Source organism: Blennius ocellaris (assembly GCF_963422515.1).
Source record: "Blennius ocellaris genome assembly, chromosome: 20".
NCBI classification, from domain to species: domain Eukaryota; kingdom Metazoa; phylum Chordata; class Actinopteri; order Blenniiformes; family Blenniidae; genus Blennius; species Blennius ocellaris.
Genome location: NC_137669.1, coordinates 5,561,822 through 5,578,702, shown reverse-complemented (window position 1 = coordinate 5,578,702; position 16,881 = coordinate 5,561,822). Strand labels below are relative to the sequence as shown.

Here is a 16,881-nt window from a genome sequence, read left to right as displayed (position 1 = left end):
AGCTCAATGGAATCGCATCATACCTTAAATTCCCTGATAGTTTATTTATACTTTTATTTACCCACGATGTAAAAAGAATCGGGGCTTTATACGAAAAGCAGCTTATATGAACAAAAAAGCAGCTTATATGAGGAAAAACCAATGGCTGTACCGTCTCCGACCTCGGTGAATTCCTCTCTCGGCTCGCTGATCGGACTGGGAACAGATGCCGCGATTGTGAGTTTCTGCAAACTTTTAAAAAGTCAACCAATCGGTCCGCTGAGATCAGATGAAAACTTACAGACCCCGGAGCAAGATGGCAGCAAGACTGACAAGTGTTTGATGCATAGCTCTATTTCTGCTTCTGTCTGATGGGTTCTTATCATGTGAGAACACCTATATGAGGAAAATAAACATTTAAGACATGCTGCTGTTCGCTGTTGGTTTTTACAATTTTTTTTTATATTTAACATCTCCCATGTGGATCCTCTTTTCTAGAAATGTGGCATTTTATCTATTGGAAACTTTTCACGTGAAATGGAAAGCTTTCATTGTGTTTTGAGAGTCCGTTGACATGGTGACAGCAGGGATTACAACCTTTCACATTTACACCGGTACGGTAGCGATACCCGACACCTGGGAATCAGTAACTACCAATTTTTTGCCACTTTTGTCTGTTTATGTAATAGTTTATGTCAATTTGTTTATTAATAAACTCAAAAATGTTCAATTGAACTCCTATTTCTCAACATATTTCTCAATATATAAACATTAACAGATATATCAAAACAACATCCAACTGCTTGTATTGAAACATTGCAGTTGTTTTGCAAATCCCTTCAACATGAAGACCCTGAACTTTGCAGTATTGTTTCTTCATAACTCAGAAATTCAAACTGAGTTCCACCTTCTTTCCCCTCCGGAACACTTGACGGTAGGTCTGTGATGGAGAGTCAAAACAGCAGCTGTAGAAACAACACGTAAACAGGGACTGAAACGCGATCTTAAGCGAATTGTAAAATGTTTTCTCAATAATAAGGTGCAAACAATAATTAAAAGATACTGGAAATATATCTGGAAATATCTTTTGTTTTTGTGGAGTTGAGCTCGTGGAGGGAGAACTTCATCAGATTGTGTTTTTAATCTTGTTTATGAGGACGGAGTGTCACATAGAAACACGTTGAATGACTCTTCAGTCCTGAGCTCAAGCCGTCACTTTCAGTTCTGCTTTACCAATCCATTACTCAGGCAGGATGGGAGGCGACAATCTGCTGTCGGCCCCCAGCAGCAGGTCGACTCCTGCCTGGGAAATCAGTGCATTGGGTTGAGAGAACTCCCACATGATGAAAACCACCGCAGCCATGATTGGCGTCGGACTCCTGGAACATGACGCTCAGTTGAAGCAGGTCATTTTCAATCCATCAGTAATTAGAACCGGTGTGTGTGTGTGTGTGTGTGTTTCTGTTAAACATCAGAACACCAGCCGCCGCTTCCATATTCCTGTTTGTTTCGCCTGTGTGGCGATGATAATTCGATGTACCTCGCGTAATAGGTTCGGTTGCAACGTAAAGAAGTGATGAATGATGGAGCGCTCTGATTCGTAGCCAGCAGCCAAATGAAGAACTGACATAATAGGAGCAAGTAGAATTAATTAGCGACTGGGAGACGCGTCTCCCTTAAAACCTGAAGCTCGGGGAAACAGATAGTTGGGGTGGCGTGACATTGACTCATGAAGGAATTAGTGAAAATACAGAAATCATACATGAAGCATTTCAGCTTCATTCATTGCCTGACAAACAAAATGAAGGATGGGAACCATTAAGTTTTGTTGAGAAGGAATACTCGGTAGAAAAACGAAGGAAAAAAGCACCTATTTATTAGTAAATGGAAATAGACTTCCCGTTAAAAGGCGAATTTCTGTGGCAGATTGGCGACAGCGTTCCCACTGGATGGCTTTTATTTATGCCGAACTCGTTCTCGTTTCTTGTTTTCGTTCGGTCTAAAATAATGAGAGGCATTTTATCTGACAAAAGGCAGACCAAGGCAACAAAAAAAACATCAAGAATGGGGAAAGGGCTGAATTTTACTGACAATGGCTGAACACAATACAAACAAAATGCCGAACTGAAAGTGGATGGAAGAGATTTGTCAAACATACAAACCAGAAGGAAGTCAGCGAAACGCGAACACTCCAGGAACGTAAATCATATGGCTGCGATTCGTGTGGGCGAGAACCGACAAGTACTTTTCTTTATAGACATATATATTAAAAAAGAAAAGAAAAAAAACAACCGGAAACGTTGTCACCTGCCACATCCACCGTCTTCCACAGTTGTTAACTCATTATGTTTGCTTTGTTAACAACTGATTGGTTATTGATTGGTTTGGAAAACGTTACTGATGCTCTTTCTCCAGGCAGTTGCGTGCATTGATCTTTATATATATATATATATATTTACTGAGCGTGTGTAGAAGAAGTATATACTCTGGCCGTGGCGCTGATGCGCAGTAGTAGCGCTTTCGAAAAGTTCCACTTTCAAAGCCGTGTTAAAAAGTTGCGCGTTCAGCGCCGTCGTACACGCAAACACCCAAAACGACCACAAGAGTTGAAATGAATTGCTACTTTTATTGAGGAATTACATGATCATCAGGCTGACCAATGGCGGCCCTGGTTCTCGTGACCAGGTATCATTTACCACGCTTTCATTCTGGTGTCACGCTGATAACGCGGTATACATGGTATGGCATACACCCAGATTACAGTGAGACATTTATGTCCTTGCACTGCTTCCATAAACACTCCCATCGCTTTAATTCTCCAGCAGCACTTTGTTTGTTCTGTCCAGAAATGTTTTGGGGACGACGCCCCCCCCATGACCAAAATAATGCAGCTGTGTCTTACCTGATAAATTGCAAATCAGTTCAGGGAAATTACAAATTATGATGAAACATGTCTCCCTCCTCCGCGGCCACACTTCTCTTAAGCCCCCTGGATTTCCCGGTGATGGATCTGCTGGATTTAGTTTTCTTCTTTAGCGGAATGAAATTTTTACCGAGATAGCCAATTTCTAAATACGGCCCTAAAGGCAGGCATGACTCACCCAGCGTGATTTGTGTGATTACAGCAAGTCTGTCGGGCTGTATTGTCTGCCAGGAGCTACAGCCTCTACCAATCCGCAGCTTATCAAACCAAACTCCGCGTTCTGCCTTTAGTAACTTTTGTGCTCGGAGCGCTTCTGCTTTAATGAAATACTGAGATGCAGCCTGATTCTTTTGTGCAGGCAAATTCCCCCGACAGACGCTTGAACCCTTCAAATGGTTCCGCCCGGCCTAATTCCGCCTGCTGTCACATTTGCGGGAATATCCCTACAAATCATTTGCACCTAATGGCACTTTGTTCACCTTTTGGGATAAAACAACGGGGGGGCTCACATTTGTTCACAAAGAGGAGGATTTCTCTCGACTCGGCGAGATAACGGCGCCTCCATCTCTTTGTAGATGGGTGTTATTTTTCTGAAAGAGTTCAAGGCCTTCCTGCTGCTGTCTCCTCATCCCAGTGTAGCCTCCAGCCATTGGCTTTTCCATGGTAATACACAGGCCTGAGTCGACTTGCTTTAGCGTGAGCTCTGATTGGTGATGACCCCCCCCACCCCCCACCCCCTTCTTCCTCCCACATACTCTCACTCCCCTCCACCAGCTTGTTTGAATCAGCCTTAATGCCATGGAGTGCAGGATCTTTATCCTGTCAGTGCGCTACAATAACCATGCCAGGATTACCGCAGAGCTCTCCTTTATGATCCTCCACAGCCTGTTTGTATCCAGAACCGATCGCATAATGAGAAATTAGACTTGAAAGTGAGCAGTTTGTTAAGCCACACACGGATGGAGTGTGTGAAAGCACACACGCCAACCAGGACAAACTGCATGAGAGCTTAAAACGTATGATACGTCTTTCTAGCTATCTCATATCAGATGCACTGTTCTGGGTACAGTTTTGATACACAAAACTGTAGAGGAGGCCGCGTGGGATTTAGGTGGCGTTTTGTCCAGACGTCTCTGGTCCGAGAAAATTTGCTTCATAGTAAAATCATGTCTGTCAGGGTTCGGGAACTCAGTTGCACGGCAGACAAGAAGCTCAGTTTGAAAGTGTTTATTATCAAAAACCACAGCAGAAGCTAAGTCAGGCAGTCCAAGATCAAAACCAGTACAGGCAATAGAGGAGGAAATCCAGGAGGCAAGTCGGGCAGGCAGAAGGTCGAAAAACACAAAGGCAACATGAGGGGAAAATGGCGGGTACGAATGGTGTGAGAACTCAGACGAACTGACAACCAGAGCTACAAGAGAGGGGATCTAAGTACACACAGTAATGACAACAACAAACAGCTGTGACCAGGAGGAGGAAGCAGGAGAGCACAGGGGCGGAGCTAAGGGGAACACAGGAGGGGAGGAGTCAAAGCAGGATCATGACACAAGCCTTCACACGACAACGTTGTCAAGTGAAAATGGGGAAACTTCCGTTGTGTGTTTTTGGTTTCGGTTCACATGATAGTGATTATCGGAGAAAATGAAAATGCAACTTTTGCAAGTTGAAAGCGGATCACAAAGTCGATTTTTTGGAAAACGCTCCAACTGTGTCACTGGGGAGGACAGAACTTTTTTGAAAATGTTCCAACACCGTTTCCATATAAACATTGACAACGTGGCTTTTCAAAAGCGCTCTGACTCCGTCTCCCTGGAGGATGCAACTTTTTTGAAAACGCTGCTACTGTGCATATGCACCATGGCTAGAGTAAACAGCTGTTTAGCACATGCATGAGTAATTGTTCCCTCCGTGGTGTCTGGACCCCTCGTCCATATTCTCCTCGGACTTGGTACTTTTATTTTGACAGTCACTGTAATAACAATCCAACTTGGTCGTCTGTTTCACTAGAATGTCCGTGTTCTCACATTGTTGTTGTTTAGAGCCCGTTGTTCTTTGCTGCATGTGTGTGTGCTTTCATTACAAAGACAAACAACAGCACCAACTAGTGGCTTGGAATGTTAACGACATCGTTTTCAGCATTTCTGTTGTTGGAAACGGACATAATTTTCAAAATGTTGCTGTGTAAACATGAAAATACAAAAACAATCGTTTTTTTTAATACAGAATATTTTGTAAGTGCGACCTTAATTTCTTGATTTTTTTTCTTTTAGTAATCAAATTGTGATTTTTGAAGCAGCAGATATTTTAGCAAATATCAAATCTTCATGATTATTTCAGGCCTCCAGACCTTAAAGAATCCGTGTTGTTATTTTTATAAAACCTATTCAACTTTAAACATCCTCTTTGGATGAAGCCTTATCAATTCCTCGATGTAGAGGTCCTCACAGAGATTAAGATACATTGTTTTTTCGCACCAGTTATTAAGAAACTGAAATCAAAATTTGCTTGGGAATGGGCAAGCAGTGCATCTGGACAGACACTTCTGAAGAAATCAAACGGAAATCATATTTCTCGCGCCAAAATCTGATTTTCAAATCAGGTTGAGTTTTATTTCCTTGTACATTTTGGGCCGGGTGTGTTTTGGAAACAGCTAGATAGAAGCAAGGCAACACAAACGTAAGCCCCTGGCCTTGGTTCTGCGTTAATCTTTCTCCCTCCACCAAGTTTATTTACTGTGGTGGACATTGCCTTGAAATCTATGCATTGAAACATTTAAAGTATAGTTCTCATAAATACGAATACCTCTTTTTGAATCGAGAGTTATTACACTTTGTGCATCAATCAACCATAATAAAGAAAAGCTGTAACCCTTTGTGAATGAGTCATGCCGTGATGAAATCAGATTGGACCAAATCTCCGGGAATTGGTAAATTAAAAACAATCATTGGACATTCACCTCCAGTCATTGACGCCACAAATTTGTAAGTCATTCGTGTATGAGGCCTCAATTTACTGCACAGTGCAGAGTGAATATTGCAATTTCACACACAGCTGTAGGCGTTTCCAGACAATCCATGTGCAGTCTGCAAGGCGGATACTCTCACTCTCAAAATCACCAGCAATCCTACTAATACCCTAGTAACTCCACATCACATGTCCAACATCTACTACATGAACTCTTTGTAAATCTTGGGTTTTATTAGTTTATTTAGTTTACTCAGTCCGATTTGTCTTAATCATTTGACATTTCATTCACTCAGCAGGTATAAGGTCCTGTGTTCATTCACTGACACTGATATATAGAGCCATGTGTCATCTGCATAATTGCGATCGGAGAAGTTGTGACGTTCTTTGATCCAAACCTGAGGGATGTTGAATAAAAGAGGCCCGAGGATGGAGCCTTGAGGAGCCCCACTCGTGACATACTTCCAGACCCATCCACTAGAAATAACACCTGAAGCTGCCCGGAGGACAGACCCTTTACAATTGCCTCCATCCATTAGACATTTCCCCTACGACTCACACCAAGACGAACTCGTTATTTAAAGACGTCCCTGCTATTACAACGTGAGCTGAGCGGTACAGGGTCCACGTTTGGTCGGTGTCTTTTGTTAATATTCAAGATTCCTCTGAAATATGGAACACATGAAAGGATTCACAAAGAAAGCAGTGAAATAACGACTCCAGTGCTTGTGGGGATGTTTTCAAGCTAAACTCAGTCGCTGCCAAAGTTCTTGATGGAGGGAAACAGCCAAGAGGTTCTCGTAAAAGTTGTACTAATAAAACGATGAATGTTTTGCCAGTTTCACCAAAGAATATGAGAGAAACATATATTCACAAGATAAATATACACTGGAATACTTGGGCGAATTCATGTTTTTGGCTCTGTTTATAGTCACGTACTAGAAATACAACTGAAATCTGAGAGAATCCAGACCTGCAGGAGGAAATTCAGCGGCGTTGTCCGTTTGTATATGCTAACAATCTCGCTGGCTTTCTCTGTGTTTTCTCACCGTCTCCCGCACAGCTGCCTGCAAAGACTCCAAAAGGGCTATGGAGGTATCCCAGCATGCCGAGGACATGGGTTTGATCCTGGGAGCCTGCGCCGGTGGGCTGGTCGTCCTGATCCTGCTCCTTGGGGCCATCGTCATCATCGTCAAGAAGGGGTGAGTGGAACATCCACAAACCTGCCCGCAGTCAAAACATTTACCGTCTGGAGTCTCCCTTGTTCCTGAGTGCCCAAGTAAAAGAATTTATCTCTATCCCACTTGGCAACGAGGGTCTATTGAGGAAAGCGCTTGGCAATGAGAGTGAATTACAGCCGGAGTTAGAGAGGAATAGTAGAGCATTAATCCTAAACTCTCTCTCTCTCTCTCCCCGCGCCGCCTCAGCCAAGCTTTTGTGTTTTCATGTCATCTTTTAATTTCAAGGTCTGCGCGTTGGCTGAGCACATTCAAATGCAGGGCCCCGCTCGCTCTGGAATGGCTGGCTGCCTTCCACCTGCAAATTACCTCTGTCGTGGATTGCACCTGCAGTGTGTTCTTCCCTCGCTCGCCGGGTGACGGCGGAACACTCATCTGAGTGTGAAATATTCCATCAAGGGGCATGTTATTCCATTGCCCACTCAATTACATGAGGCGAGCAGCTGTGAGGTGCCAGTGGATGGGCTCGTAATTGGTTAGGAAGGTTGTTTTTGCTTTATTTTATTTATTTATTTTTTTAAGGGAAGGGAAGGGGGGGGGGGTGTACGGGAACTTCTTCACCCCGAGGAATTTCCCCGTGACAGAATGGAGGCGGAATGAATGAGGATGTCTGGAAGGAGGCAGCGGCTGATAAGATTCACCAGACCAATCTAGCGAGGGACAATGGGAGCGAGACGGCCGCGCGAGAGCAAAGAGGAGCGGACATGTTTATATTTAGCGGCAAGATACCGCCTCTGTGCATGCAACAAAGCTGTTCATGCTAATGCGCCGCGCAATCGCTGCGAGAGATCTGCCTGCACCGTGGCACGTTCGGCGGGACGCCGGTCAAACGTGGGGAAGAATGAAATCAAATAAATAAAGAGTCAGCCGCCGCACGTCAGAGCGAGGCTCTGCACCAGCGGTTGAGTTTATTTTTGAAAATGCTTGCAGAAAGTGGGAGCAGCGCTCTCGGGCTGCGTGAGCTCCGTCCGGCTCACCGAAGGCTAATGAACCGTGAACATAAAGGAACGTGTGGGCAGGTGTTGTTTGATCGTTTAACGCACCTAATACCAACTATTTTGGAATCCAATCAACTGTTTTAAAGGGAGATAATTACACGGAGCCGCTCCGCAAGGCACACGTCCCAAAGGCTCCAGTGTTAGATCGAAATCAAAGACAGAAAGGCAACAAGTCATATCAATGCATCTATAAAGACTTTAATTCAAATTTGAGTTTCGTGATCAGGGACCGAACCGTCGCCGGCTGGGTCTTGTTTACGCGACATCAGTGATCAGACTCAATTCTTCTCCATGGAAATGGGGCAAAATGCAACTTTTTGAAAACTATGTAAGGGACTTTATACGTACATAGGTTTTTTTTTTTTTTTTTTTTACGTTCATTCCATTTCCTTGTAAACAGACATTGTTTTCAAAATGCTGTTTTGTAAATAGAAAAATCTCCTAAAATAAAAGCAGAAAAAAAGTCCCACTTCCAGCCAATACTGAGCATGTTTCATGGGAAGAAGACATGATATCTAGAGATAGGCACGTGCTGGAAGAACATGCAAACTCAACACAGAAGTAGCCAGAAACTCAGAAACTCAGGTTTTCTTGCTGTGACTTAAGTTTTCCCACTTGACATATGAACTCCGTTGCCCTCCCAATAATTTAAGTTGCCCATCCCTTGTGTAAGTGTAGTGGGAGCGCTAATGAAACACCTTCCACACACACACATCTGTTTGGACGATACAACCGCTGAGACACGTTCGCTCTGCGGAGCTCTATTTCAGTCCGCCGTGGCCAAACCCAGCCGCCAGGTCGCCTTCCAATCACAAGGTTGGAGGTTCGATCTGCATCCCGCCATGTTCATATGTCAACGTGTCCTCGGGCCAAGGTGAAGTCGCTCCCGATGGAATCTGTCGCCATCAGTGTGTGAATGTGATAGTTTAAAGCAGTGTTTTTCAACCACTGTGCCGCGGCACACTGGTGTTTCCGCGAGATCTCGTCAGGTGTGCCGTGGGAAATGATCCAATTTCACATTTTTTTCTAAAAAAACATTTGCTCTCACAGCCGACAGTGTGTTGCAGAGTAATCATGTATAAATACTCTTCGCCACTAGATGGCAGCACAGAACTTTGCCGGTGAAATCGAAACTGACAGACGTCAGTCTGGTTAATCTCCACCTCCTGCTCCCATCTTGTATCAAAGTACTGTGTCAGTGACAGTGATGGAGAAGTTTTTGAAAAGGAAGAATGTGAACCAGGATCTCAGCTCTTCATCCGTCAGGTCCAGGTTTCACACTGAGGGAGTCACAATTAAAAAAAAGAAATTGGGAAATACTTTTTTTCTGTATTTATATGATTCCTGTTGATAAAACTTTGATGAGAATGACTTTATATTGTTAATAGAGGCTACAGAGTTTCACATTTTAACATTTTTGGGTGGTGGTGGTGTGCCTCCAGATCTTTCCAAACATAAAAGTGTGTCTTGGCTCAAAAAAGGTTGAAAAGCACTGGTTTAAAGCATTAGAGAGCCCTATGTTGTTGGCTGGAGCATATTCCCAAAATTTTATTATTGTTCTTGCAACAAGATGTTAACAAGGAAGGGCTTACGATATATATATATATATATATATATATATATATATTACACTATAACTAATTAGCTTCTTTCAAGCATCTCTCTCCTAATTTGAGAAATAAGACATTCAAGCAATGGAACCCGACAACAAATAAAAGTCCTGTTTGCATGACAAGAAATCCAACCTGGCTGTCCGTCCACTAGAATGTCTGTGTCCCCGCCATGTTTATAGCATATAACTGACAGTTGAGGTTTTGGCTGCTGTGCGTGTTGGTTTTGCACAAGCAGTGGCCGACTTGGGATGTCGGAGGTTTGCTACTAAGTGGGCTCCCGTGCGGTTGACACTTGATGGACGGGGGGGGGGGCAGGTGGAGGTGTGTAAGGCGCTGCAGGATGTATTGAAAGCCTCGGGGCACCGTCAAAAAAATGTCTTCCAACAGTGGAAATCTTTCGGAGGTGCAGAGGGCCAGAGGAGAAATGGGAAAAAGTCCACAGACAAGAAATTCACTCACTTTTGCTTGGTAGTGAAAATGTAAAGTTCACATGCTGGACATATCGTGACTCCATATTGCTTGTTTAAAATCGTGACTGAAACCATGAATAATTTAAAATTTAAACATACTGGAGGTCAACGTTTAGGTATTCAGACAGGAAGGAAGCTTTAATACACACTGACTTGATTGTAAGGTTGTTGATTTTTTCCGATGATGAACATATAAAAATGACGGGGAGGCTGGGAAATCTGAGAGTTACTAGGCTGTGAATTACAACTGAGTTTGTAAAAAAAAAAAACATAAGGCACCAGCAATAGGAGAATGTTTTTGGGACGTTTCACTGTATTTCGTACCAGAAAAATTGGCTTAATGTTGAGATTTTTGTCATTTTCGGTAATAATTGCATGTTTTCATCACATATAACAAAGAAAAAAAACTTTTAAGATGTTAGTGTGGCATAATTTTACTGGTCTTCCTTTGGTATTGGTATTTCTCTGCCATGTGGCCCCTGAAGTAAAATGTGTTGGATACCTCTGATCTATAGTCTCAATTGTAATCATTAATCCTAACTTGTATCATGATGCTCAGTATAAAGTTTGAGTGAGTGACAATACCTTACCTTTTCATTCTGCACTTATGATTGAAGCCAAACTTCAGAAGCCTGGGGAAACTTTATGTGTGGTGCAGATGTGAGTTCTCGTGTGTTCTGAGTTTACGGACGATGCTTTTCCCTCGGCGGTCCGGCGATAACATCCCAACACACTTGAGCATCTTCATTTATCTTTCTAAGGCCCATTGTGATAAGCCATCTTTTATTTTTCTCCTCACTCTCTGTCTCTCTCCTTTCCTCCTCCTTCATGCTAATCAGAAGGGACTTCTATTCTTACCCTTACTACCCGTAAGTTACTCCTTTCTCCATCCTCCACCCCCCGACACCCTGATGCCATCTCTCCCCTTCGCCTGCCCTTTGTAGCCCTCAGGATTACTAGAGTGGAAATAAGCATTGCTATCTCCACCCCATTCTCCAGTATTGTACAGACCCCCCCACCCCACCCCTCCCCCCCTCCTCCTCGCACTTCTCCGTTCTTTTCACCCCATCTCCTCCACCCCACCGCCACCCGCCCATCCCACCCGACACTCTCTCGCTATCACCAAATCTTACTGTCCAGTTTCAATCTCGTAGCTCTTAGATTGCCCCCCCCCCCCCTTCCGTTCAATTTCCCATCTCCTCACCCGCCCTCCTTTTTCCCCTTTCTTCCTTATCTTCTTTTACCTGTCTCTCTCTCTCTCTCTCTCTCTCTCTCTCTCTCTCTCTCTCTCCTGTTCTCTCTCCTCCTCTCTCTCCAGTAGGAAGAAGGTGGCCATAAACAAGGCGGCCATGTCCTACAGGCAGGAGAAGAGCCGGAAGCTGAGCTCCTTGGACTGCAGCATGACGGAGCAGAGCACTCTCCAGCAGGACGAGAGGATGGCCCACTCCTTCATGGACGCCCACGGCTGCAACGCCCGAAGTAAGACGGCGATGGGGCATATGGGCGCTCTCGAGCGTTCGAGAGAGAGCGAGAGAGAGAGAGAGAGAATCCTGACCTTCAGCCATGTTTCTGTCCAAGCATGTGTTCGGTCTCGCATTGCCAGGGAGAGACATTCCTCAAATCCTTTCTCAGGATTCTGTCAGTGTCCCCTCACTTTCTCTCTCTCTCTCTCAGCTCCATCTTAGACTTCTCTTTAGCATGAATATTTAAAAATCAAAGACCAGCGTCCACGATTGGCTCGTCGTGCCTTGCGTCCGTCAATCACTGAGGCCATTTGTCTTTTTTTCTCTTTGTCTTCCCAGATGAGCAGCGCAGCTCCGTCAACGAGTCCAGCAGCCTGCTGGGGGGCTCGCCGCAGCGCCACTGCCGCCGGAAGAGCTCGCCGTATCACACGGGTCAGCTCCACCCCGCCGTCAGGGTGGCCGACCTGCTGCAGCACATCAACCAGATGAAGACGGCCGAGGGCTACGGCTTCAAGCAGGAGTACGAGGTGAGAAACGAGGCCGGGGAAGGGTGACGGGAGGCTCCAGCGATTCCTTTGCTAACGGTTGGCGAAGGTCGCTTGAAATACATCCATGCTGGATTGGGAACGAGCAGTTGTTTCAAAAGAAGTCTGACTGCATTTATGAAAAAGGTTTAAAAGAAAACAACGCCTTTAGTTCGGTGGAGTTCATTATGTCTTTACTTTTTTTCATCTCTTCAGGCAAGTAGGCTTTTTCTCGTCACACCTTTTCGGACTGTTTCCACTGGATTCTCTCGTCTTTGCCGTCCGACATCAGGTCGTTCGCATACAATTGATCAAAATCACCGGCAGAAATCCTAAAACCGCTACTTGTACTAACACATCCAAACTGCAAAGAGTCAACACAGCTGGCGCGAGAACCAAAAGACACAAACGTGTGGCCCGATGGAATTTTGATGTCGCACAACGGTTCTATGAATTCTGTCGAAACATGTCAAAGGTGTGTTGAAAAGAAAATATTTATTGAGGTAAAAGTCTTCCCTCTCATGTCCAGTCAGGTTTTGCTGATCGACCAAAGACTATTCATAGAAATGCACGAGTAAGTTACATTTGACACGTTGGCTCTGTCCTGTCATGCTAATTGTGTGCATTGGGTGGCAGTAGTGAGTCACAGTAGCGTCCACAGTTCTGCTCGCAGAGCTTTGGCTGTTGGCCAGTATTTTCCAACATTTTCTCAGCTGACATTTACAGAATATTTTCAATTACAGCTTCGTGTTCATAGATAATAGCCCATCTAATGAAGTATTAAAGCGCAGAGGGTGATTTCAGTGTAGTTGTGGAAGGTTTATTTAGGACCGAAGGCAGATGATGGAGGTTCCATTGCATTAAAGGCAGTTCACTCAACTTTATAGAGGAAATGTTGGAAGTTCAACATCTTTTACTTCTTAGGGTAGCTCTCAAAAGTAGAGTCATTCCAGCAGTGTGTAGCTGGTGATTAAGATCTTTTGTTGAATGCGTTCCTTTATTTATTACTTTCGTCAACAAGGTCCAACGAACGTTGACCGAGAAGGTTTTATTTTTGTGTGCGTGTATTTTCTTATTTTTCTTGGTTTGTATGCATTTTACCAACCTTTCACAAAAAGTACTCTCCTGAAATGCATGAAACATTCAGGGATGATTTGTCATCATCCAAGGACCAATCTATTAGATTGTGGGACATTAGAGGCTCACCGTTTCTGACTAAATCCCCAAAAACTGAAAAAATATCCTACGTATACAAAGGGCACCTCATGGAGGAAATCAAAGGAGATCAGCGTCCATTGTCATGGAGACGCTTCCTGCCCAGTGTTTCACACAGTGATGTAGCTTCCTGACAGGCCGGTTGGCGTCAATATGAGCTAACGTCTATCTAGCATGATAGCAATGGTAACGACGATCTGCACTCTACCGAGTGACATTCGAGCTGAGAATGCTAACCACACCCCCTTGTGGCAGGAAATGGTATTACAACCTGGGTTTCCGTACATTTGGTTTCCAGTTTCAATCAAAAAAAATGTTTTCAACTTGTATCGTGTCCTCACATTGTCTCCATTGTCTTTTATTTTTGGGGGATTCTTTACAGTATATTTATCTTGGGATACCTTGGAATTGTCTCAACTAGCAATGTTATTACTAATGCTAGATTCTCAACATTGAAGCTCCTACAAATTGGTGGCCCAACCAAAACAGCTAAAGAGCCCAAAACAGTCGTATTCAGATGGGATCCTTTAAAAGCAATCATTTGCTCTGAGTTGCTGCGCACCACAACTATATTATCTCAAAGTGCTTAAATGGAGTATTTTATACTCCAGTGTGGATTTGCTTCATTAACATCACATTGATGGAGACATATTGAACTTTCCCGCGCTGTGTGGACTAATTATCTTGTCCTCCTTTCAGATTTCTATTTTATTTATCATAAAATCATTTCTGAAAGAAATGTTCTAATGTCCACCTCTACCAGTACTTTGTCAATTCATTAAGCGACCCTCAACAGGGCCAACAAATTACCCCCCCCACCTTCCAAAATCAATATATGGGTCGCCTTCTCACTCCTCAGCCTGGCTCCCCATCGCCTGGAGAAATAAACAAGATGAAGGGGATCAGCCTGCACACTGCTGTCAGACTTCATAACCCTTTATTTCCCACAGGGTCGAGCCGGCGCTGTCATTGATCAGGCATGTTGCGAGGCATTGTGGCGGGGGAGGGGGGGGGGGGGGGGGGGGGGGGGGGTACAGTAGGCGGCGGGCATTGAAAGTCAACATCTGGAGCGAGTAAACAAGCGGCAGAAAGTGTGTCACGCTCCGTGAGGATGCACGGAAGGTGGAGTGATGTCATGTGGCTCTCAGTATGGCAGCGTGGCGCCCCCGCAGGACGGTGATATGCTGCAGAATCGAACCGACGGGATGAAGGGGAGATTTCGTCAACGCATCAAAGAGGCATGACTCGAAAGCCTAACCACCTCTAATGTGAAAGGTGTACGAGGCGTGATAAACTCGATCCTTCACTTCCGATCGCCTCTACTCCACTTCTTTTTTTTTGTGCGTGTTTGTTTACCAGGCGGCTCACTGTGCACTAATTAAATGTTCTTAGCACAGCAGGCAGCTTTCAGCAGCACACGCTAATGAACCGACGGAGAGACGGCAAATTAACGGGCCCCCTTTCCGTATGAGGCATGGCGACAGCCAACGACAAAGTGAAGCCGGTGTCAAATTCCGAGCCAGTTGAGCCTGGCGCCATTGGCAGACAGGTTGCGTTTTGACAAACCAGACAGAATTGCGTGCAAATGACATTTTATTAATTTAAAGGTGCTTTATTTTCAGCGGACAGTGGTGACTCACAGATTAGTAAAGCGGATTCTGGATCTGATGTTTGTTGGTTTCGATGCAGGAGGCGACAAGTGATCATGAAATAGAAGAGATGGATTTTTGGATGGGAATTCATCAGTTTCAGTCATTTTGAAATGGAAATGTCGATAAGAGCTTGACCGTGTTCAAACCATGTAACATGTAAATTGCTCACTAATACTGAACTTTGATTAAACTGTGATTAACAGGGTATTATTTAGAATTATTTAATTAGTTGTGAGCCTCGGATCAGCCCGTTTCCTCCAGCTTACATTAAAGTATCCGCGTGTTCCAGGTGGAACAGTGTGACGGTAGCGCTCGGAAGGATTTGGTCTTCTTCATGAGAAACTGGAGGCTTCGGGCGTAAGACACAAAGAATTACGACACAGGTCAGGTTGAGCCCATGCAACATCCCGGCCTGACGTTTTGGGTTTTTATTTCCTCCTCCTTTCCTCCGAGTATTGATTTAGATTCAGTGAGTCATCGCTCTGCAGGAACAGATTTAGTAGATCGGTGTCATAAACAGCTGTTACAAATTTAGCAGTTTAACACCAGGGTATTACAGAAGCGATGGTTTCTTCGAGCAGGGAGCTCTGCGCCGCGTCAAGAATGAAAATCACTACGGCAGGGCTGCAGCTTCCTCCTCCTCCTCCTCCTCCTCCTCCTCCTCCTCCTCCTCCTCCTCCTCCTCCTCCTGTTCCACCTCCTCCTCCTCCTCCCTCTTCTTCTCAAGGCCACAGCCATCTCTAAATGCCACCCCGGTTGTCGACTCTCAGCTTCGGTCTGTCCCTGCCATGTCGTAGCAGATGTCTGTTCAGAACTTGGCAAGACGCTAAAATGCCGAAGCCTCTGAAAAACCTGAGGGTAACACTTTGAAGCGCCTTGGCAATGTTGTTTTTTTTTTTTTTTTTTCTCTTTTCCTTCTTCTTTCGCGCTTGTTCTTTGTAGAAGTTGGTGAAGTTGATCCCTGCCTTTGCTCCACAGAGTTTCTTCGATGGATGGGACGTCACGAAGAAAAAGGACAAGACCAAAGGGAGGCACGATAGCCTGCTCAGCCGTAAGTGTTTTCACACTTCCTGTTTGAAGCTCCAGTATGTGAAATGAAGAGGAATCCACTTTTATCCATGATGTGTACGGACTGCAGGCAGACGTTATATTGAGAGTACCAAGTAGGACCAAAAAACTTGAGTAGTTTCAAATGAAAACACATCATTTTAGTGGCTCTGTTTTGTGTTTAAATGGATACATTTTGAAAACTTTGTCTGTTTACATGGAAATGGCAGAAACACTGACCACTATGTAGTTTTCATGTAGGGCCATGAGAGGGTGCTGTTTGTCTTTTGGAATGAAGCCATGCAGGGAACACTGTCAAAAACATTAACAATGGGAGAACGCAGACATTCCCGTGGACAGATGACCAAGTTGGATTGTTATTACAGTGACTGTCAAAATAAAACTACTACCAAGTCCCAGGAGAACATGGAATGGGAGTCATGATGCTCTGGAGCAAACGTTGTTGTTATTGTCTATATACTCGTGAGTGTGCAGAAGAACTATCTAATACTACCCAACATTTACAAGTGACGGGTGTCAAGCGTTTCCAGAAAGTGTTGCTTTGTTGTCGTGGAAACGTGTTTTCACTCAAAGTTACCCACCTGCCTAGTTTAGTTTAGTTTTGTTTTTATAACCTTCACCAACGAAGTTGGGTGACTAACAACATTGGCCGAGAAGGTTATATTTTCATCTGCGTGGATTTATTTATTCATTGCTTTGTATGTATGCATTTGAACAAGTTTTCACTAAAACCACTCACCCAAATTGATCAATCAATTAGATTTTGGGACGTTG

At 44.3% G+C, this 16,881-nt stretch overlaps 1 protein-coding gene across 1 annotated transcript in view; it reads left to right on the top strand.

Annotated features, from left to right (window-relative positions):
* Positions 1 to 16,881, top strand: part of ptprua (protein tyrosine phosphatase receptor type Ua) — a gene marked incomplete at its 5' end in the record, with an annotated part of 259,054 nt that overhangs the window by 199,396 nt on the left and 42,777 nt on the right. Inside the window, 5 exons of the mRNA XM_080516344.1 lie at positions 6,930 to 7,068; positions 11,025 to 11,054; positions 11,504 to 11,664; positions 11,988 to 12,175; positions 16,018 to 16,090. Coding sequence (XP_080372470.1) covers positions 6,930 to 7,068; positions 11,025 to 11,054; positions 11,504 to 11,664; positions 11,988 to 12,175; positions 16,018 to 16,090 — 591 coding nt within the window. The remainder of the gene's footprint in view (positions 1 to 6,929; positions 7,069 to 11,024; positions 11,055 to 11,503; positions 11,665 to 11,987; positions 12,176 to 16,017; positions 16,091 to 16,881) is intronic.